General features: G+C 45.3%; 1 protein-coding gene across 2 annotated transcripts in view; it reads right to left on the minus strand.

Moving 5' to 3' along the window:
• The window catches only part of FNDC1 (fibronectin type III domain containing 1), a 102,508-nt gene that overhangs the window by 50,763 nt on the left and 27,171 nt on the right, over positions 1-24,574 (minus strand). The window contains exons 2-5 of one of the 2 annotated variants that reach the window (XM_025384332.1): positions 23,620-23,814; positions 21,184-21,270; positions 20,682-20,750; positions 5,802-6,008 (exon numbers count right to left, since the gene is read on the minus strand). In XM_025384332.1, the coding sequence (XP_025240117.1) occupies positions 5,802-6,008; positions 20,682-20,750; positions 21,184-21,270; positions 23,620-23,814 (558 nt within the window). The remainder of the gene's footprint in view (positions 1-5,801; positions 6,009-20,681; positions 20,751-21,183; positions 21,271-23,619; positions 23,815-24,574) is intronic. The other variant, XM_025384333.1, reaches the window with a different exon arrangement.

The raw sequence follows: 24,574 nt of genomic DNA on the forward strand, positions 1-24,574 counted from the left end.
AACAAAACTTGTCCTCTCAATTAGTATGGAATCATAAAGTCTGAGACCTAGGTAAAACCTTTTTTATTTTTTATTTGACCTTCTTATCTTATAAATAAGGACATAAAGCTCTAACAATTGAGTGACTTGCCCGGGGTCACACATTTAATAACTCATAATCTATCCTGAATCCAAAATTGCTAATACCTCACTCCAGACTCTCTGACCAAGGCTCCTGTTGCAGCTTTAATCATTTCAAGAATAAAAATGTGGCAATCTGGCCTATATCTAGTACTGATAGTTATAATACCAGGTAGGACCTAGGTCAGTTAACGGAGGTGACACTAAGATCCTAAGGGGAGCTGAGAGCACGCACTCTCTCCTTCAGGCACTGCACATGTTCAGATGGCAGCAGGAAATCGCTCTCTTGTCTTTACAGGCATGTTGTGCTAAACAGGAAAGAAGACTTGTGTTCAAAATTCTCACACAGAGGGACTGTTTATGGAGAGTGAGCTGCTGTAGAAGAATCAGAGGTTTCAAGGGAAGAGGATAATATTTGACAGCCTGCTCTCTACAGAGAGAACGCGGGTGATACTCTAGCCATAAATGAGTAAATTATTTATACGGAGGCACTCAGCATTCACCTCTTATTCTACCAGAAGATTTTTAAATGTGTGTTTTATAAAAGGGAGGAAATAGTTTGTAACACTTGAATACACAGAACATCAAACTAAGCTTCTATACGGAGGAGTCACTTCAGATCTGTTCGTTACTCGGTGCTATTGACGACGAAATCTCGCCAGAAGTAAACAAACAAATAAACAAAAATAGCCATTCAACCTCACAGTCCAGGGACACATGTAAGTAACTAAACAGGGAAAGCAGTGTCCCATCATTTCTCAAGAACCACCAAGAAATGAATACTTTCCCACAACTGAAATTTGTATGTGCCTTCAATGTATTTCTTAAAGTTCTGAGATTTGTTTTTAATGCCCAGATTTCATGATTTGCTGCACTCTTGAAACTAATCTTGGCCCAAAGTTATCATTAAGAAAAAGTTTTACTCTGCAGTAAACACAATGACAGCTCTCCTCTGTGCTAAGCTTCTCACGTGCACTTCTTCACTGAGTCTTAACAAAGCCCCGCGCAGAAGCTACTGTTGTTGTCTTCACTTCACAGACAAGGATAACAGGCCCACCCAGGTCTGCAGGCACCAAAGCCTGACTCTCAATTACTGCAGAGGAGGGGCGGGCGCAGAGCTGAACAGGCCACGGACACCCAGCAAGCTGTCTCTTCCTCATAGAGATATGATGAACATACAATGGTGTCAAGATGACCTCTTTCTGTGCCCCTGATTACTGAATAAAGAGGGGAAATGGGCCAGGTGAGGTGGCTTATGCCTGCAGTCCCCAGCATTTTGGGAGGCCAAGGTGGGTTGATCATCTGAGGTCAGGAGTTCAAGGCCAACCTGGCCAACATGGTGAAACCCCGCCTCTACTAAAACATACAGAAATTAGCTGGAGATGGTGGCAGGTGCCTGTAGTCCTAACTACTTGGGAGGGTGAGGCAGGAGAATCACTTAAACCTGGGAGGTGGAGGTTGCAGTGAACCGAGATTGCGCCACTGCACTCCAGCCTGGGTGACAAAGTGAAACCCTGTCACGAAAAAAAAAGAGAGGAAATGAAATTCCCAAAATGGCCCCAACGTCATCAGCCCAGCGACCCCAGGAACCCCCAGTCAGTGCCACACTCGCCCACTTCCCGACCTCAAGTGTGTGATGGACGTGGCACAAATGCCCTCCCCCACTCCCACAGCTCCTTGGTGACTTGTAGAAGGAAGTCCCCTGCTCCCTCTCAGCTCCCCATCCTGCAGCCTCCTCTCCCCTGACAGTTCCACGGCCCCTCCAGCTGCAAGTCTTTGCCCAAATGCCACCTTCTCTGTGGGGCCTCTTTTGACAGTCAGTTCAACACTAGGGCCTCCCTGGGATCGCGTCTGATGCACGAGATGCCCAGTAAGACGTGTTTAGTGACAGAGAGTGGCTCGGAGAGCGGCTCTCCGCTGCAGGACATAAGGCCCACCCCTCAAGTTTCCTTAGCATGTGACCACTCTCTGTAGTACCAAGGGTTCTGTGGCCTCTCTGGTATAAACAGTTTGAAAATCCCATGCAGGATAAGTGGGTAGACAGGCTTCCCATGACATGGCAGGTCCATTCCAACACCTTGAGGAAAATCCACTTCAGCCCCATCCTGCACCACCTTTTCCCCGTGATGGGGCAAGCTTCCAGGAGCCCTCCTCCTCACAGTGACCTCTTACATCATTCACGGTAGCAAGTCTAGTGCTTTTTATGTGTGAAAATTTAAGAGCTAACTCATTTGACCAGAAGCCCAAGAGGCTGTCCTGTCCACCCAGGTGGGGACCAGAACCCACCCCGATCTCAGATCCAATATTTGCTTACGTTCAGGCAGCAAAAAACATCCTTCCACCATGTTCAGGTGAGCCAGCAGTTCACTACTGAAGAAATAAAAACAACGACAACAACAACAGATCCAGTCAGTTGAAAAACCTGTCGATGCTAAGTGACACTTTAGTGTGCGCCGTTCCCAAAAGGCTCAGAACAAAGCGAGCTGTCTGTTGAAACAAAGCTCCCCTGCAGCAGCGGAGATGCAAAAACAGGAACTCTATTCTCCTGCTGATATGCCGGGCAGAATTTGACCCGCATCACCAAAGTAGAGCCAGCTTACCTGTGTAGGGTGGCTCAGGAAGGAATGACTGAAGGGTATACAAATTATTCTGTGGCATCAGGGGGTGGAGTCTCTAATTCGAGCTCTTGCTGCTAATACTAAAGTCACGCTTGGCAAAGGACATCCAGCTTGAGTTTCTCCTTTTGCTTCCTGCATTCCCTTGACATTTCATGTGTGAGTTTCTCCTTTTGCTTCCTGCATTCCCTTGACATTTCATGTGTGAGTTTCTCCTTTTGCTTCCTGCATTCCCTTGACATTTCACATGCAGCAGAGGGGTGGCTGGTCTCCTTTGTGTTTGAATAGGTCTGGAGTCCGTACCCTGGGCTGGCTTTGACGCTGTGCCTGGCTCTCTCAGCTGCCTATGCTACCATGTGGAGATCACGCAAAGGCACAAAACTCCATGCGGCCAGCCCGTGCCTGGAACACCCAGCCCGCCTGTACCTGGAACACCCGCCAGGCAGCAGAGTTCCTCCAAGACAGTCTTCAGCAGGTGGCTGAACAGCTACAAACAGAATAGGGACATCCTGGGCTGTATCAGGGAAGGGATCTGATGTGACCATCCACCCAATGTCTCTGCCAGATCAAATCCAAACTGCTGACATGTGGAGTAGAATTTGGCCTGCATCACCAAAGTTGAGCCAGCTTACCTGGACCCAGGGAGCTGGCCTCAGAGGTCCTGAAGAGCACAGAGCTGCTTATCCAGGCTCCTAAATGCATGGTTGTACCTTCTGCAGAGTTAGGCGATCTCAGAGCGCCTAGGAGTGTGGTCTCGCCAGGCTTCCGTCCAAGCCAGTGCTCTGTTTCCACGCGGCTGCTGCCCACCTCGGCTGTTTCCTGAGCACCGTTTCTGTCTGTGCAGGCCGGCAGCTCTCCTCCTAGGCAACTCTCCCCTCTCCTCCCTTACCACGCCCTTGTCTGGTCTCGCCCATCTGTCTCACTGTCTGCTCATCCCTCTCCTTGTCTGAGGGATTTTACCTTTTAAGACTAAGAGGCCCCAAGCAATGGTTGCCAGGCTGCCTTCTCAGCATCGCCTCCCGGCATAGCACACACATCTTCCCCCACCGCTCCCACCTCCAGCCTCCACACCACAGGGCAGGAAGCTGAGACGCCTGCTTATAAGCAAGGGAAGAGACCCCTCCAGGTAACAGAAGCGGCTCCTCCAGGTAAGGGAAGAGGCCCCTCCAGGTAAGGGAAGAGGCCACTATAGTTAAGGGGAGAGGCCCCTATAGGTAGGGGAAGAGGCCCCTCCAGGTAAGGGAAGAGAAGCCTAGGTCTTGCATGAGTCTTCCAGAAGGCCCAATAAATCACATCCTTTCCCTTGCTTGAGTACTGAACTGATAGGAAATGCCAGAATAGTCATTTGTGGGGGCTGAGAACCTTATGACAGTGGTAAGAAGCAAGCTGGGGAACATGGGGCAAGTATGCTTTACACGGAACCCAGAATTAGGCTCTCCGCTCAAGCAGCCCTGGGCCCTGCGTGTGCTCTCTGTGGCCTGGCTTCCCCACAGGGGCAGAGATGAAGGGCCCAGCCATGCTTACCCCACGCTTCTTCCAAGGCACCAATGAGAGAAGCAGGAAGCAGGGGTGAGACAGCTCTGGGCACTGTCTCCACAGGCAGGAAGCATCAGGCCGGAGGAATAAGTCGATAAGCCTTGCCCCTCACAGAGCCAAGCCTATAGCCGCTATCCAGGCTTATGGATGAATAAGGCCTGCAAAGATCAGGACTCTCCCTCCAGTCTAGAACAAGCACACAATCTCTCCCTGTCACAACAAAGGTTCCCATCAGCATTCCCTGGCCAGTGCTTCCTTTACCCAGTAAGGGGTGGACAAAAGGGAGGATGGCCTGAGTGATAGTTAATACTGAGTGTCAACTTGATTGGATTAAAGGATACAAAGTATTGGCCAGGCGTGGTGGCTTATGCCTGCAATCCCAACACTTTGGGAGGCTGATGTGGGTGGATAATCTGAATTCAGGAGTTCGAGACCAGCCTGGCCAACATGGTGAAACCCCATGTCTACTAAAAATACAAAAATCAGCTGGGTGTGGTGGCACGTGCCTGTAATCCTAGCAGCTCGGGAGGCTGAGGCAGGAGAATCGCCTGAACCCAGGAGGCGGAGGTTGCAGTGAGCGAAGATTATGCCACTGTACTCCAGCCTGGGCGACAGAGCAAGACTCCGTCTCAAAAAAAAAAAAAAAAAAAAAAGATACAAAGTATTGATCCTGGGTGTGTCTGTGAGGGTGTTGCCAAAGGAGATTAACATTTGAGTCAGTGGGCTGGGAAAAGCAGACCCACCCTCAATCTGGGTGGGAACAATCTGATCAACTGCCAGCTCAGCTAGAATATAAACAGGCAGAAAAATATGAAAAGAGAGACTGGCCTAGCCTCCCAGCCTACATCCTTCTCCTGTGCTGGATGCTTTCTGCCCTCAAACATCAGACTCCAAGTTCTTCAGTTTTGGAACCTGGACTGGCTCTTCTTGCTCCTCAGCCTGCAGATGACCTATTGTGGGACCTTGTGATTGTGTGAGCTAATACTTAATAAACTCCCTTTTATATATATATGTGTGTGTATGTGTGTGTGTGTGTAGCATCTATACACACACACACACACACACACACACACACACACACAGTCCATTAGTTCTGTCCCTCTAGAGCACCCTGACTAATACAGCCTGACTTGCAGTTTCACTCGGCTACCATGTCTCATCTTAATGGGACCCAAGGCCCAGTGTCCTAGGATTCTAAAACAAAGCTTCAAATAACAAAATGACAAAAACAGCCAAGATGACAAGATTAGACTCAAGTCCAGGAAAATAGCCTGACTCGAGTCTGTGCTGTCGGATCAGGAAGCAACTGACAGGCACTAGGAAGGCAGCCTGGGGCTACCATTAACAAAAGGTTAAAATGATGGCGTCCAGGATGGAGATGGAAGAAACAGTAGAGATTCAAATCATTGCAGCACCTGGCAAGTGGACATTACAACTAAAATACAATGCTCTGTCATGAATGAGCTTCTCAATATTGAAATGATCCCGAAGACCATGGAAACATTGAATACCAATGAATATGAAACTCACCTAGCTTTTTAATTTCGTGTGTCCGCTCATCTCTTGTCAGTGGAACATAATTCATCTTCCGGCCACTCTCCCCGTAGCCCAGGAGAAAACCCCGTGATCTGCGTGGACTCTTGGCTCCAGACAGGCGTGGTGCCTTCCATGCAACGGACAGCCTGTCATCTGAGGACCGGACACGCACACGCAAGGGCTTGTTGGGCACTTCCTTTTCTTAAAGAGGGCAGGACACAAAAGTGGTTAGACGGTAGACCACTTAGAGTTTGCCATCATGCACATAAGGTTTCCAGACACTGAGCCTCAACAATTAGCTGCTGAGCATCAAACATACGTTTCTTGGTAACTAATTCTAGTAAGGACATTTTTCCCCCAACGGTATCAATACTCTATCCACATATTCCGCCCCACGTTTCATACCAAAAGGTCTCAAGAAATTAAAACATTCCATGTTGTGAGACTGCCCGCCAGAAATCTTGAATGTTTTACAGTGTCCCTTTTTATCTATTTCCTTTTGTCCCCGTTAGGCCAAAATTATATATTCTCTGGCAAGAGCTAAAGGTCAGTATAAAAATATAGCAGAGAGACATTATGTGCTATTTATAACTCTCCTCCAGAAAGCTTTTTCACTGTAATGTAGAAAAGATGGGCTTTCCTTGACTTTACAATGAATCATTAACTGATTTCTATTTTGGTCCTAATTTTTGTTCCATGTCTAAGTCTTGCTCCTCCAGACAAAGCCCGGTCATGCTACACCATTGCTGCTATCCTCTGTGTCTGTTGTTTCTTTTTTCTTGCTACATTAATCCATTTTGAGAAATCCTCTTGCTAAGCCAATCAATCTCAAGAAACATTCTCACTGTGAACCTTCCCAAAGCAGGGCATTCTGGTGGTCAATACTTAGTGTTTAAAATTTTGCTTGTATACCAAGTAAGAGCTGGTATGTTTGGAAACAAGGGTTACGGATCATGTGACTACCACCTTGCCCTCTTTTAGAATATGCCACTAATCACATTGTAAGCCCTCATTTGGGGATCCAGTTAGGCTAAAGAGCACCTCTTTAATTGTGTAAGGCAGTTACTTCCCAAGCATTCTTCCTCCGTATATACATTAACCCCATCACCAATTCTGACTAATTTTGTTAGACTGGAAAATTCCCAGCTAGGCTAACATTTCGACACTAAGACATAAAAACAAAATCTAATATCACAATTTAGCATACTCTTCAAGAACACATAAATCAATAGCCTTTGGAGATGCTGAAATGGCAGACACCTGGTTCCAACATCCTGAATCTAACCAAAAGGAATATCCACTTGTAGATTAGCTGGAGTTACCCAGCCAGTCACTGGGCACCCCATTCCTACAGGCTACTAAGACAACACCATGTCGTGTTCAACAAATACTTTCCCTAATAATCAAAGTCATAATTGTTTTAAAGGTTTTTTGTTTTCAGTCCAGAAGTATAATCCAGTAAAATGAGCAGATCTACTGAGAACACACACACGGGTCTTATGTGAGTCAGCTGAAACATAAATCATTGAGCAGAGACAGCATCCTCTGCCCTGAGCTCTGCTCCAGTCCTGAGACCTTCCCAGCCATGTGTCTGGGGATGGAAACCGCTCCTGGGGGTTACACTGTCCCTGCTGGGCCTTGGGGAGGATGGCAGGTCTCTGCTGCAGGACAAACCGATTCTGACTCGGCAATCCCTGACACTCAACAGTAATAAGCTGCAATAAAAAATGCTTTAAAAGTCTTTGAAATTTCCTGAAGGGCGGGGTCCCTGAGGAGTCAGGAGTGAAGTTCCAAGGACAAGGAGCCTGGTCACAGATGGCACAAGCTCGTTGCCTGCAGTGTCTGCCGGTGGCTCTGTCCTGCACAATGCCAGGTTCACTAAACATGAGCCACACACCCCAACAGCAGGGACAACAGCTTCCTGCTCACTGCACACACTTCCCCCTTCCAGGCTCTGGCTTTGCTGTCCATCCTAGAAGGAGACCAGGCCCACTGAACAGCTTTGGGGACAGGGCCGAGGCTGGCTCTTGCAATCCCCTGTTTTATGAAATGTTTCGCTCTGCAGCAAGCTCTCACATAGTTCATCTAGTTGTCCTTACAACAGCTCCAAGGTAAGTAGGATAGCATCATCACCCCCATGAGAAAACTGTGGTTCACAGAGGGGAAGTAGTAGCTGACAGATGGTCACATAGCTGTTTAGGGCCAGGCAGGGACCTGAGTTCAACCATTCTGATTCCCAGTTTCATCCCCTTTCCATGGTGCCCCTTTCATTTAAGCTCCCGCTTACCCCATGGGCCATCCCACCAACCTCCCAACCTCTTCTAATTAATGTGAAGCAAGGGTTTTGAGTCAACAGGCTCCCTTCAGAGTATTAACACACAACTGCCTTGCCCAGTAGGCATTACATATAACAAACAGTATTCTCAGCAGGTAGCAAATGGACAAGAGAAAGACTGTCACCAAAGACCACCCGGGAAGAACTGTTCCCTAGACAACATGGAGCTCGCTGTCTCCGTAATAACCGGAGGGAAGTGAGAATGTCCTCCCTCTAAACACAATTGTCTCTCTTTCAAATCTTTGGGTTTAGAAAAACCAATCCCATTTTTTTCAAGTGTTTTGAAAATTTCCTTTCTTTAATACTCTGGGTTATACAGACCATCAAACATCTTTTATAGATCATCTGGTAATCCTCTTTTAAACTGATGTGCATATTAAGAAAACTAGCCATATGGTTCAAATTCATTTGCAATTAAACTATTTAAGTGTTTTCTCTGGGCTGTATGTGATAGCCTCACCAAAGCCTTCTGAAATTCTCTAATAAACCTTTGTAAGTCTTTTATCTTGAAAACAGGAAGTCACAACTGCCAAGGGTGATGGAACTCACATCTAACAGCATTGAGTGTACTTCAGACTTGGCTGGACACATTCCCTCAACTGCTCTTGGTGCAACGTAATCAGGTGAATTGCACTTAGAACTGGCTGATAACAGAAGACCTACGGCAACTGATTATATGTCACCCACTTGGCAGGTCCCCTGGGTGAAAAAATTACCACCCAGATTGCAGCGGACCTCAGAAACCAGACAGGATTCAAATATTTCTCCTGATTTGTGCCACCACCTTTGCAAATTGGCAAATGTTCTGAACTTGTACAGAATCAAAATCTTTTTTTTTTACAAAGAAAAAAAAAATCTAAAACTCAATATGATGTTTTACCCATTCTATGCTAGTTAAACTTGGTAGCTTCTGAATTGGGCTTGAAGTCACAGGCTCTGAAGTCAAAGTCTGCATCGAATCTATTACAGGCTATGTGGCTTAGACTTCTCTCTGAACTTCAGTTTCTTCTGTAAGATAGTGCCCAGCATATGGGCTTTGTAATAAAACCATGTAAAATGTTCGGTGCCATACCTGACATATGCTATATTAAGCACACTAGTTGTGTTTGTGGCCCTGACAAAAATGAAATCCCTCCCTTACTAGATTCACTACCTGAGTGGGCAGCCCCCTTCAGAATGGGAGCTGTGAATGTATCACAGAGTTTACCACCATGCCCTGCATACAGGGGCACTAAAAAAAGTGTTTCAAAGAAGCAAATGTGAACAAAAGAGAGGGCTTATTGCCAAGGACCCTTTACATTGAAAATCTTTTCAAATCTGAGGTTGCCCATAGCCAGATGAAGAGTGTTATTCATCATCTTCATCAACATCTAGCAATTATCAGTGACTCGAAATCCCTCTCTTCATTGGTGTAAAAGAATGCATGACCACAGCTGTCTGGTGGCCGCTTTCTCTTGGCCCAGGTCTCGTCTGGCAGGACATGCTCACTTCCCAGCAGCATGTGAGGTTTCATTCCATCTACAGCCTTGCAAAGCCGCAGTTTATCTGGTTTGTCCCACTGACCAATCTGACACCCCAGTGCACTGACCACCAGCTTCACGAAGATGGTCCTGGTGTTTATCCCCGTGACCTGAAAGAGCCGACCTGCATGCTCACGGGCCTCCAAATACCCACCTCACCCCAGACGGCTGCCCCACCATCCCCAGCACCAGCCTCCAGGATAACTGTGGACACCAATCTGCACACGGGGGTGGGGGTCAGGGGGTGTCCAGCCATTTAGACCACAGCCATGGTGCTCAAAATTCAGTGTGCACCAGAAGCACCTGGTCAGGTGAAAACAAACCCTGGCCTCCCACCTCCATCAGGACCAGGCCTTCTGCACACTCCTGATGAAGAAGCTTGATAAGGAAGAGATGAGAAGCCTGAGAGGAAGAAGAAAGAAAGGGCAGGGAAAGGGGAGGGAATGTGTGTCCGGGAGCAGTGAAGGCCGGCTGCTGATAGCCGGATGGGGGCAGGACATCAGCTTTGTGGACCACACTCTGCATCTGAACTCCCTGACCCCAGCTCATGCTCAGGCCCAGTGCTGCCTGACGTCTCCAGACTTGGTCAGCTCCAGCAAATGCCTCCCCAGCCTGCATCCATCACAGGCTCATTCTTCCTGTGCAAGATCTGACACATAATCCTCCTGAAACACCTTTGAATTAATTTACAGTACTCTTCTTCTACATACCCAATAGTTGCAACACTTACTGTAAAGTCCCTCTTTAATGCCATATTTTCTCTCCCATAAGCAGCCTCAATATGTGTAACTATGTACTGGTTTTCTGTGATATTTGGTTAGGCCCAGCTAGTTAACAATAAGGAGAAAGGACAATTGGCAGCCATCCTTGAAATCACCCAATCACAGCCCATTTGCCGACCAAAGAAGTGAGGCTCAGAAAGGCTAAGGGAACATCTCAAAACCAGACAGCAGGAAGCTGAAGCCAGAATTGGCACCCCATCTGTCAGATCGATAGCCCTAGCTCTCTCCATGGCAGTTCTTGTTGAGAAGCTCATGGTGGTTGCAGTAGCCATGTGTGGCACGAGCATCACACCTTCTCCAGGGGAAGGTCCTCTTGGTGCCTCCCAAACCCCACTGATGAAGGATGTGGTGGGAAGCACCAGGATGCCCTGGCAAGACGTGCATATGCCCTACTTACAGAGAAGCTGGCACAGTTCCCAAGGACCAGACTGCCCGTCAGGGGACGTCAGCACCATCTGTCCCATCAAGATCTGCTCGTTGCACTATTCCTCTTAAATGTGTAAGTGTCTAGTGCTCTGGGAAAGATCCCTGATGAAGAGTCAAGCATCTGGCCAGCACACTAAGGACAGCAACACCCTGCTTCCTCCAGAGACACCAGAGGAGCGCCCCTCGGCCAACCCCTGCAGTCAGTAAACTCTTACTGCATTTTCAGGGGTTGGAAGAAGAGAAGAGGTCTTAAAAGCAGGGGGGGAAAAAGATGAAAAAGAGAAAAGAAAAAGAGAGAAAGGCCCTTGATCTCCCCTGAGCTAATCAATGCCAATTACTAATGTCATGGATCGTGGAAGCCCAAAGAGCCTTTATAAAAAAAAGCATTTGCGCTAACTTTCAAAACAAACCAGACAACATCACCACCTTCAGTTCGAGATTTCTGGTGCTCACAGCAAGCATCCAGTATTTCAGAGACTCTGGCTTCCTGTCTTCCAGGATCCTGCCTGACATCCTGGGTGTCATCAAATCAGGAAGCCTCAGGAAATGCCACTTGATACGGAGTCAAGAAAGGGACGTTGCTGTCAGTTGCTGGTGCAAGGCTGCCGGCATCTGTGCCCCCAAGTGTGGTACCCTAAATCCATCAGGACTGTCTCAGGTACAAAGTAAACTCTTTAAGCCATCCTGGGGCCACTCCATTTCAAAGAGTTTGTGTTGTCTGTTTCACAGAAGAAGGGCTGAATCACTCTATCACTTAACTAAGCTTTCTTCTAACTTCTCACCAAAGTTTATCTAACAGCAGAGAGAATGAACAAGGCCCTCCCCAGAAGCCTGCAGCATGGAAATTCATTCCTAATGTTCATTTTTATCTCAAAATTGCATTTGCATTTTGTAGACTACTCCATAACATTTTGGTGTTTGTTTAAAAACTAAAAGTAGGCTGGGCATGGAGGCTCACAGCTGTAATCCCAGCATTTTGGGAGGCCGAGGCAGGCAGATCACCTGAGGTCAGGAGTTCATCAGCCTGACCAACATGTAGAAACCCCGTCTCTACTGAAAGTACAAAATTAGCTGGGCTTGGTGGTGTGCACCTGTAATCCCAGCTACTCAGGAGGCTGAGGCAGGAGAATCGCTTGATGCCAGGAGGCAGAGGTTGTGGTGAGCCAAGATTGCACCACTGCACTCCAGCCTGGGAGAGAAGAGTGAGACTCTGTCTCAAAAATAAATAAATAAATAAATAAATAAATAAATATAACATTTGAATGCCTGGCCATCAGGAAGATTCTCCCTGACCTTATGCCTTCATGGAATCTTGGTTGTGTCACGTTCTCCCAAGTTCTGGAGACCCCCGTTTGAGAAGCCCCGAGAATCACTGGTATGGCAGTGGCTTTAGGATGTCACCCAAAATATCAGTCAGTAGCTGACTTTGGTATTGACCCTAGTAGAGTGCTATGAATATCAATTAAAAACTACTTTGTGCCATCAGTTTCACGGTAGAGGTCTGAGGCTGTGCTGGGCTGCAGAATGCCAAGTGGCCCTGAAACTGTGGTCATCCCCTGCATTAGTGACAATGCAGAGCTCTACATGGGATGGCCATGAAGCCCTTCCCACGACCACAAGAATTAAGAGGTTCTACAGTTGCTTGCTTGGATACAGCCCTCAATTTGTATAGATCATAAGCCTTTGGAGGGGAATCTTTCCCTTATCCTACCACTGTGTAGGCAAGGCTAGAGTCTCTGTGACCCATTTGTGGCAGTGGCTTATCTCTAGGCCCAAAAGACCAATACCAGTAGCTCTCCTCAGCCATCTCACGATTCTGATGTAGACATCGCTGTGCCATCTGCAACAGCAGCTTGGGGTCAGCCCTATCGGGAGCCCGGCTCACTCGCTCCCCATCCCCAGCCCAATCCCCACGAACACAGTGTGGAAGGATCAGTCAGCTTCTCTGGGGGACTAGCTATGAAAGTTTCCTCCATTATTGGCATGAGTGTATAGAGTCATTAGAAGCATCTACTCTAGATTCATCTGGTGGTGCTTTAGTTCTCAGCCATTCCCCTACAGGATTCGTGAGGGCCACAGAAACCAAAGAAGGCAATAATCCTTTTCTGGTCTTAATGGCCGGATCCCCACAGTATAACACAGAGATGGCCTCACAGCCTATAAGCAAAGAGAAGGAGTGTTAAATATTCTAAGGAAAACTAGACCTCAGTTCAAAGGGTTTTGATTTATTGGGGATTGTTTCAGTTTAAAGTTCTTCTGTATTTGTTTCCTTTGGGAATAGAATGGTAAGTAATGCAGTTGTCTTCTGGCAATCAAAGACCTTGTTTTGTTGAACGGCTATTGGTTACTTCAACTTTTAACTGTTCTGCAACACACACACACATTGGCTTCACCTGCAGATGAAAGATCCAGTTACAATATATGAGTAGGTTGATAACTTTAAAGGGAAGTGCTTCCTTTCAGGTCTAATATCTGAATTTGCAGGGATCCCACAAAAGCTGCTTCCCCTCTCAGAGGTATCACAGACCCACACCTGCCCTCTTTTTCTCGCAGATATCCGGAGAAAAGCCCAGATATCAATCAGAAAACAGCAACTGAACCCAAGATGCTGGCCTCATCAGAAGTATTAGGTTTTATTAAACTACCGTAGGTTCTTCCAGGACTTGAACGCAAGCGCTTCATGCAGGGCTGCCCAGGCAGGGACCACCCATCTCCCACCTTCCCAGGGCCCCCGCCCCTCACACTCGGAACAACCGCTCATCAGTCTCTGAAATAAGCTCACATCCTGGTGTCCTAAGAAAGCGCCTCACCCCCACTGTTTGTGTCCTCACATGAAATGCCTGTGATTTCAGCTCAAAGGTAGGAAAAGGCTGCGTCCAGTTATCTCTTTTCTGGCCAGCTAGCTCCTTCCTGCCTCCCTTCCATGGCATTTCTGTGGGGGCAGGGGGGTGTGGTGCCAGCAGGGACTCCTGAGGCCTTTGCTTCTCCCCAAGGACATCTAGCTAAATGGAGTCAAACAGCTCCTCACACAAACCTCTGTCTCCCACATTTTTATTACCTAAAGAATGGGCTCTACAATTAGCAAAGTCTAGCTATATTTTAACATGAGAGGCAGCTTTGAAACGAGCACTCGGATAAAGAGATTCAAGCCCTTAGGGTGGAAGGGCTCATTCTGGGGCAGTACTTCCTTGGGAGGGAGTAGTGGGCAGGCCACCCCACAGCCCATGGATCTGGCTGTGCAAACACCTCATCTTCATAGACCAGCCAGCCCAAAGAATTCCAGTTTACAGATGCACACATCTTTTTTTTTTTTTTTTTTTTTTTTTTTTTTTTTTTTTTTTTTTTTGCCCAGGCCCTCAAACTAGTAAAAGGCAAGAAATAGAATCTCTGATTAATGGTAGCACCAATCTGAGTTCAACAAACTGGCTTGCCCAGAACCCCCGAATCAATGTTGAAGTAGACACAGATGACCCCAATCTTCTCACAGGCGCCTCTGCAACATCCAAGCCCCAGCTCTTGTCAACACTCTTGTCAATGCCCACTCCTCTACCAAACACAGGTATGGGGCAGAAGCCACCTCCAAATGCATTTCCACTGAACAAACGTCTCCTGAGCATCCACTGGGCAACTGCCCCAGGCTCTGGAGACACGAAGATGAGTAAATCAAAGTACCCTGCCCTTGAGGAGCTCACCTTCCAGGCCATGAACCAGAAACTTTTGCCCTGTGAAGTGCACATTAAATAAAACTAATATCAGCATGAGAAAGCTACTGCGAAAATAATGCCACAGGCATTAATTCCCCATTGGCCAAAGGCTTTGATTGACATTGTACTGGGAAAGAAGGCAGTCTTTGATTCATAATTAATTCCATGATTTTGAATTGGGATACATGTTAAGCACGAGTCTGGTGCGCAGCAGCTTCACTGCCTGGCTGCAGAAATATCTAGTGGAGCCCTTGCTTTGCCTATTGGTTTACTGTGCTGGCACCTTTTGCACCAAGCGTCAATGACACATGTCAGTTTAAATAAGTTGACATGGCCAGCTCCACTGGTTCATTCAGCAGAATTCCGCCATTGCGAACAGAGGGGAGGACACTCAACAAGGGGACCCTTGGAGAGGTGCTTTCCAGTGTTATCACTGGGACAAGTGTTTCTTCTGTGTACCTTTGGTGTATTCAGGTACATTCTCAAAATGCAGAAATTACAATTTAGCATTGCCTCCTTCACTAATATGACTTTTGAATGCACTGGCCTAAAATATTCAAAGTAGGGTAAAGAAATAAGAAAACAGCCATTTGTTCAGTATGACAAATGGTTTCCTAGTGCTCACAAAGCTTAGCATCATTCATTAAAAGTGGAATCAGTTCACTCGGTCTCATAGATTCATGACATTTCAAAACTAAAAGGAAACTTGGAACCTTAGAAAGAACTTTGGAGCCTAAGAAAGTTCTTAGAAAGGAACTAGAAGCTTCTTGTTGAATCCCATCATTTCATGGCTGAGAAACCTGAGGTGCTTGGAAGACAGGGGTTGCTGATGGCTAAGTGCTAGTCAGGGCCTCAACCTGGAGCCGGAGCCAGGTGTTCAGAGGTGAATAGTGTCGAGATTATGGTTTGGTGGATTAATTATACTCTTGAATCAGCAGATTGGGGAGAGAGCCATCTCAAGACATTATGTTTAGAGTTTTCAACTTCCACATCAGTCATATTTAAATAAACTGTCAAGATAATATGCCTGAAAATTGGTGCTCATGTTGATGAAATACTGACAGAAAAGGCCAAAATACAAGTTTGGGGTATACATGTCCCATCATTCTGTAGATATGCCCATGAAAAGAGTGCTAGATAAGAAATATTTACAATGCCAAAATATTTACAATGCCAAACTTTGGCTTTTCGTGTTTTCATAGTTTCGTTGTTTCGGTGTCAAATAATTAGTTCAACAGTAGGTATCAACTTTCTGAGCCAGGCACTGGGAGGGATCCAAAGATGAATCCCGCCCCAGATCTGCCCTCAGGTCTACCATGCTTTCCAAGAAACTGATGTAGATGAAGTCAGCCTTAAAGAGAAGGTGACAACAGCCCTTCCTTGGAGCCAGCAGGAGGGAAGGGAGCAGTGAGGGTTCAGGAGGGAGAAGAAGGTCAGCTGAAACCTTCATCCCCCCCCAGGGAAGGAGGAAGCAAGTCACCTACTAGAAGTGAAAGGAACCCAGGCCAGGAAATGGGCTGGAGCAAAGTGGTGACATTTTGGACTAACCACTATGGCAGAAAGAAAGGAAACTGTGTGAGGACAATCAGGAAGTGGCCAAGCAGCACTGAGGGCCTGGAGGAAGTGAGAAAACCAGCTCTGACAAGCCGTTGTAACTCGGATCAGATCAACTTTTCATCTGTTTCACAAAGCCCAGTCATCAGCATGGCAGACAGAGCAAGCTGGGGGTCCTGGTGGAGCAACGGGCAGAGGCAGCACTCCAGCAGTGAGGCCGCTGAAACGACGGGGGCAGACCTGCATGTGGAGTGTGGTTGGAATGATGGGACCTGGATAAAGTAAAGAAGAAACGGGACAGCGGCAGCTGCTGGACCCCGCAGCTGGGAAGGGTCTACAGGTCTAAAGTCTACTACAGTCTGAAATGAAGCTTCTGACGCGAGGGCGTTGAGGAAGTGAGATGATGGTGATCAGATGGGGATTCCAGGAGTCTAGATTTTGGAAGGGATCAACTCTATCAGTAACTTTAACTCCATGAGGGGAGGTGGCAGTTAGAGCCAGGAGGTGAGAATATCAAATGGGTCATTGTCATGGATGCCTGGCATAGAGACCCACTATGCGCCAAGTGCCTGAAGGTGCTGGATTTAGGGAGCAATCTGGAAGTCAGTGGGTGACCAAGATAAGGAAGGGAATGGCTGGTCCGCAGGTGAGTATCACGCAGCATCAACTGGAAATGGCCAAGGAGTAATTGTGGATTCTATGCTGAACTTGAGTCCAACCTACCATTTGTCCAAAAAAATGAGCAAGCATCGTGAATTATATAATGTAAAGAAAAATGAGGCAGAAATTAGACTTTTATTTCAGTCCTAGGCCTAGTGTAGGCTCCAAAACTTGAGAAAAGCACAGAGGACTCTATTTTTAGAAAAACCTTAAAAATGATTAAATAGATATGATCATATTCAGAACTAAACTTAACCAGAACCTAACACTGTTTCCCAGATGAAGAGTTTGACAAAAGCTGACTAACTAGCTGGGCTGAGGCCCTAGGCTGGCGGGTAGTGGAGTGGGGACGTGTCTGTGTCCCTGTCCTGACCCCCAGCGCCTGGCTCTGCACTGCCAGGTTACTCAGATCCAGTTACAGAAAAAAGCCAAAACAACTTGCAGAAAAGAAGTCTGCAGAAAAGCCACATAATAGTATTCCAGTAAATGAACAGACTTGTGACGTCTCTTCCCTGGGGACAGAACAAGAGGATACAGGTTTCCATCCCAGCAAGAGGGATTCTGCATTAAGTACAAAGAAAGCTTTCCGGCTGGGAGAAGTGAGATGAGCAACACAAGAGGAGCCAAAACTGCTGCCCTCGCGCCACATTCTCGCTTGGTCCTGTCATTTCCTGAGTCCCGAGAGGTTTCATATTTGGATGACTGACCAGTCTGGGAATTGCTGAAGTCTTGCCTGACGTCCAGGACTCTCTGGTATGGTCCTCCTCCTCCTCCTCCCCACATGGCTTCACCCTCACAGTCCCTTACGATTTCAACTTGGTGCCGCCGTCTTATCAGGGTCTCCTAAGCTCCCAAACCCTCACTCCCATCTGCTTATTCTCTATTACAGTACTGTTGATTTTTAAAATAATTTATGATTGTGTTACGGGTTTCATTGTGCCCCCTCTGCCAAATTCATATGTTGGAAGTCCTAACCCCAGTATCTCAGATGTGACCATATTCACAAATAGGGTCTTCAAAGAGGTGAGTTAAAATGAGGCCATTAGGCTGGGGCCTTAATCCAATTTGACTGGTGACCTTATAAAAAGGAAATGTGGACACACAGATACCAAGGATGCACGTTTACAAAGAAAAGGCCATTCGAGGACACAGCAAAAAGGTGACCATCTACAAGCCAAGGATAGAGGCCTCAGGAGAAATCAAATCTGCCAACATTAGGACCTTGGACTTCTAGACCCAATCATCAAGAGAAATAAATTTGTGTTGTTTAAGCCACCCAGCCTGTGGCATTTTGTTATGGCAGCCCCAGCAAATTAATAGATTATATGCATCATTTTGTGCATATTTGTTTGTTATCCTTCTTTCTTATTAGAATATAAGTTTCACTGAGGTGATCCCTTGTCTAGCTTGTACCTCTAGCACCTAGACCTCCACCTGTAATAAGTGAATGAAATAATTAAAGTCCTATTTTTAGGTAAAGACAATTCAGTTGAGATAGCTGTAAGCCTGCAAAAGGAGATCTTCTGGAATCAGAACTGCAGCCATTGTTTCTAGCAGCTTAAAAGAATAGCTATTCCTGGCCTGGTGCAGTGGCTCACGCCTGTAATCCCAGCACTATGGGAGGCCGAGGCAGGCGGATCACGAGGTCGGGAGATAGAGACCATCCTGGCTAACATGGTGAAACCCCGTCTCTACTAAAAAAAAATACAAAAAATTAGCCGGGCGTGGGGGCGCCTGTAGTCCCAGCTACTCCACAGGCTGAGGCAGGAGAATGACGTGAATCCGGGAGGCGGAGCTTGCAGTGAGCCCAGATGGCGCCACTGCACTCCAGCCTGGGCGACAGAGCGAGACTCCATCTCAAAAAAATAAATAAATAAAAATTAAATTAAATTAAAAAATGGCTATTCCTCTGGTTTCTGAGAAAACACAGGAAGGACGTGAGACCCTATCAGTCAAAGCACTGAGGTGAATCCCTTTGGACCTTACACCAGGTGCCCATGCTAATGTCTGCGTTTTTGAAGGCGAATTCCTCTTTGAATGAAGACAGGGAATTCTGAAGACTTCTTTTGTTTGACAAGATTATCATATATTTAACAATTTCTTGGAATAACAGCAGATCATATTTTCCAAGCCTCATCAAAAGGTATAGATACATGGTGATCACTTACTGATAATTTCACAAAATTATTATTTTTATTAACAATGAAATGTAATTTATGAAGTACTTTTACCTAGTCTGTGCATTCTAGATATTCCTGATTTTTTTTTAAGTTTTGCTTTATATTATATGCTTCAAGTGGTTTGAGCCAGCAATTTTTTGTGGTATCTTTTTTAATCACCATGTATGACAAATTAAACATCATGTAATATAGCAGAGTGGTTGGCAACCAGGGCCTACAAAGCCTCCTACAGACAGAAGTTAAATAATCTCACAATACATACAACCAGTAATGAGCTGGAACACGGCTGTCTGATCCCTGGTCCCCAGAGTTTCTGCTTGCTTACTCAGAAAGGTCACACACAAGTGTGCACACACACTATTAAAGAGGGCATAATAATTACTTCTGAAAAAGCAAGAAAATCACTTGTTCTAAAGCTATTGTCATTCAAAAAACTTTATCAGGAAGGATGTAAAAATAAAACGCTTATTTAAAACACAAAATATAAGATACAAATGCAAGGCACAAACATCCAACAGTAAAAGGTTCATATGTGTCTGTTTACGTGTGTGTCTTCAGAGGTAAACAACCTCTGAAAATAAACACCTTTTCTTCTTTTGCACACTTGCTAGGTGTACTAACTTGTTGACCATTTTACTGTCAGTATTTCCATGCTTTGATTCCTGAGCTCCTGCTCTTCTTTCTGCTAATCCTCAACCACTCATGGGCTCTCTATTTCAAATTCTGCCCTATAGCATGACTCCTAAGTCCATGTTCTTACTTGCCTCTTCCAACTTCCATTCTGTCTTCTCAAATCACCTACAAACCATTTCCATTGCAACACCTCATAGTCATTCAAACAAGAACACTTAGCCTCTCCCCAGAAGCCAGTTTTCCTTTCTGATTGTTTTGTTCTTCCACTCTCTTTTCAGATAGCATGCACTGTGAAGACCACCTACACCATCATATCTGGTCTGAAAAGCAGATAAGTATCATTGGTTTCATCATACTCACCTTCCTGTCAACAATAATGCCAGATTGATATATTTAAACACATGGCACATGAAAATAAAACATAGCTCCTCACCACCGTGCCTTTGAGATATTACCCAACCACATTCTGAAACAGCTGCATTCATTTTACATTATTTTTTCACCATCAATTAAATATATTCAAGAAACACATAAGAAATGTCAACACTTTTCTCAGCAAGTAAAACAATATGACCAGACAACATGAACATCCAAATGAGAAAACAAACAGATACACAAATATGGAGCAGAGATGGAAGGTAGGTCATCTAACATATCACAAAATATCCCAAGGTCATAAGAAAAAAGCAAGACTTGAAGCAACATGTTAGCCCATAAAAGCCACTATTTTGGGGGTACCCCATTCATTGATTCACAGGTAGAAGAGCTATAAATATCCTAATCTGGTCAGTACTGCCATCTCAACCACCATATTTGCCTGGGAAGAGGGCAACAATATCCCCAGATGTAGACGCAGACACTTCCCCACACGAGAACATGAAAGAACGGTGAACAGTAAGCAACACTGGTTACAGTCTAGTTCATCGGGTGCACAACAGATTGACCAAGACTGTGTGTGTTAGTTTAGCGATGGGAACTCAGTGAAGATTTGTGAGCACATGTGTGTGACGGAAGCACAACTCTCTTGCGAGACGTTGCTTCAGTGAAAACATGAATCTGACATGAAGAAGCAAGTAGTACCTGTGACGGTTTCATTAAATGGTCCTGGACCCTTAATGGGAAAACCATCAATCTCGATCCATTCACCTCCTAAATTAAGGAAATGCAACTTGATAGTTAGAAACGAGGACTGTTGGGTTTTCCACATTACAGTGCATCCATAATGTACAACTAAATGATCTTTTCAACAATCTTCAAAAGGATCTGCTCAGCCCATATTAGTGACTCGACACCTCAGCTTTACGGACAATACATATTTTTGGTCTTTTACGCACGGTTTACTATAGCGAGTATTCAAAACGTCTGGATGAAATGCTAATAACCTACATTAAAACTCTTTTAAAAGAAAGGGTAAGTGTCTCTTCCACTTTTCAATCTGTCAGCTTGCTAGACAAGTCTAAAAAGTTCTTGTTCAAAAATTATTTAATAACTCTAAATTTACATTTACTGGAAGAAACAAGAAGGGATGTCGCTCCCAATCTAAGTAACAACACTACAGCCTCTGATTCTAGATAGGACTTACCAGGTGGGCTTTCAGCTCTGTAAACAGGACGGCTCACTCCACTGTGGTTTTCTGCAGTAAGCAGCACAAAGTACACTACCCCCGGCTCTGAAACATACGGTTCATATCAAGCCACCGATTCAGATCTCCAAGAATGACACAGTTTCACTCACTAACCATGAATAACCATCTTCCTTATACCAGTTATAACCAAATACAAAAATCCAAATTTAGTGACAAGCATAATGATAGATGTCTCTCTTTTTTTAAATTAAAATCACTAACATTCTTCTCATGCAACTGAAAAACACATGACCCAAAGAACATAAACTTTATTTCATACAAGGTACATGACGTGTGTAATAAACCTGAATTCATAAACAGTCAACAAAAAGAGCTTTTGAGGGTTTTAATGTGAAATCCATGTAGGAAACAGGAACTCCTTGTCCACTAAATAGGTGTTTGAACATACACTGTCAGTCACTACTAATAATCTTTCCCCGTTAGAGGCTCCAAATGAAAATCTCCAGTAAATAATAAGAAATGTCAATGTAACTCATCAAATGTGGCACATGGCAAACCTTCACTGCAATACGTAAAGCTTCATTAAATTTTCTCCTTTTCACAATAAAATGTTCCTCTTACTATGTCTGCACGTTGTTTTTGACCATTCCAACAAAAAGCTTGAAAAATATGTATTTCCTGGAGTCTTGGAAATGCTTATCTTGACATAACTGGGCTTCACCTTTTGACTTTCATCTAGGGGTCAAGGCCAAATAGCAGAGGTCTCTTAGGCTGAGCTCCTAAAGTTGATGGGATGGGAGAGGAAACGAAGACCCGTGTTACAGGGGAGGGCACCCTGAACGTGTAGCTCTGCAAAGTAAAACCCTAGTAAGTGCTAGGTTTCCCGAAAATGAATCACTCTCTTGTGACAGGTAAGTGGGGTGTCAATTCCTTGAAGAGATGAAAGTCTGTGGGTATTTCAGGGTATGAGAGCTGCAGAGGTGAGGGTTAGTTCTGTCAAAGGTCATAATGACAATGACATTTCTCAAAGTAGGGAGCATTACTATAACAAAACTTCACTCAGTCCTCAAGCCAGAGGCCCATGAACAGAAGCCTGGCTGATGCTCCCTGAGATCAAGACTGGTGTGACTTCTCTCTCACTGTGGCAGGGCCTGGTGGCATTCAGGGTTTGGCACGACCTACCAGGCTAATTGGGAAATGCCCTGGGGTCAGGCAGAATGCAAAATCATGCTTCCCCAGACACTTTCTCTCTTTACTCTGAGCTTGTTTGTATTTCAAAGAAATTTAATCCACATGTGTTTGATACCCGTAGAGTTAACTCATCAGAAAGTTGTCTGGGAGACACTATTTGTTTTTTAGTGAGCTCTGTGATTCTCTTTTCACATGTTTTTCTTCTCTGCAGCTATCATGACAACCCGAGGTTTGAGCAAGCAGATATGATTGCTCATGCCTTTGATCTGATAGAATCTCCATTTAACCTCACAGCTGGCTTTGGGGAGCCAAGGTGATGTGGAAGAGATTAAGGGAAATGGACATCTAGCTGAAGCCATGAGGAAGGGAGTCTGTCTTCCTTCATCTCCCTTTTATACACTTTCTGCTCTGTTACCCAGGAAGCGTGATGTCAAATGCAGGAGGTGGAGAAGGAGTAAGTGTGGTCAGCTGTGGTCAGGGGACCAAAGCTGAGGAGCTCGTGATCCACTGAAGGATCAAAGTGCTAAGGTGGCACAAGAGGAGACCTGTTTCCTAAATGCTGACTTCTGTTCCTTCCTTATGATCCATCTTAACGCTGGGCCATGACATGGTGCAAGAATCAATGGGGCTTTAGGTTACTGGAATCAAAAAGTAGAAGACGGAGGATTCAGAGGCAGCTCGAAGCCTAAGCCCAAAACCAACTACATCTGCACTTATAAGACAAAATATATTGAGGCAAGATCTCAAATATTCCAAACCTCCAGAATCAAGTTAAAATCAAATTTAAATAGGGCAAAGTGTTACATCTTTAACCAGACGTGGCTAGGCATAACGTATTCCACGTCTACAGGGACATACGACTTGCCCAATCTCTGATTATAAAATGGCATGTAAGTTCGAAGTCTCTAGATCAGCCCACTCCATTGTCTAGCAGTCAAGTTTCTACGAAGTGAAAAAAGAATCAATCTACTTTCTGAAAGCACATTCAGAAACTAAAAATCATCTGCCTGCATCAGTTTGGAGACGGGAATACTTGAGTTCACATGCACGGATGGGGAAGCCCAGGTGCCCAATGCTGGCTGTCAAACAGCAGCCCCCTCAGAACTCAGCTCTCCATTCCCAAAGAACTGCAAGGGACTTTGAACCCAGCCATGGGTTGTCTCACCGTCATCCTAAGAATGCAACTGAGAATGTTGGTGCACAGTTAATTCTGACTGGGAACAAGATCAGAGTGTCACTTACCCACATCCTCAATAAGGAAGGAGTATGTCTCCGCATTCACCTTGATGTATTTAAGACTTTTCATTGACTTCCCATAGGCAATGTTGTAATGCTCCACAGGTCTACTGGTAGCATCTTTGGGTGGGTCCCACGTGACTTTCAGGCCCATTTTAGTGGACAGCAGTTTCACGTGCCTTGGCTTCAGTGGGTGGTCAACTATGTAAACAGCGCAACTATCAACTCATGGCAGTAACAGATTGGGAAAATGAATTTTTTTAATCCTCTTTGATATTGTTAGGAAAACAGTAAGTGACGTTTAATCAGTATGATCTGAAAGACTTTAAGTATAGTCATTACAGTATGACAACAAAACACATATACCAAACCCACAGGCCTTTGCGTATTTTGGATAACTGTGGGTGGTAAATTTAAACCAAAAGGGAAACAAATCAAAATAAACTCTAGGCATTGGCTGGCTTGATTACACTGTCTTGCTAGTGACAGAATAACAAATTAGTAATTTGCCATATTCTCCAGTAGCATTTATATAGTAAATAAGTTATTAGTATGTTGTGTGATGCAGCTGGACAATCTTTAAACACCTCTGAGAGAACAGTATAAAACAGTCCTGATTAAGAAAAATATCCATTGTATTCTAAGTGAGATAACAGAAGCATTTATTTCCACAAAGAAAACAAACCAAGATCATCAACAGCTTAAAGGGGTGGTAAAACTCTGGTTCTATCAGCATACATCTAATTTAAATGCTTCCATATTTTGTTCCAGAAGAAAAACAAGTTAGTACAAAGTACGATCACTTTTTTAACTTGACTTATGAGGTTCCAAAGAAATTCAGTTCATTTTCCGGGCGCCTGTAGTCCCATCTACTCGGGAGGCTGAGGCAGGAGAATGGCGTGAACCCGGGAGGCGGAGCTTGCAGTGAGCTGAGATCCGGCCACTGCACTCCAGCCTGGGC

This window comes from Theropithecus gelada, chromosome 4, assembly GCF_003255815.1.
Source record: "Theropithecus gelada isolate Dixy chromosome 4, Tgel_1.0, whole genome shotgun sequence".
Taxonomy (NCBI): Eukaryota; Metazoa; Chordata; class Mammalia; order Primates; family Cercopithecidae; genus Theropithecus; species Theropithecus gelada.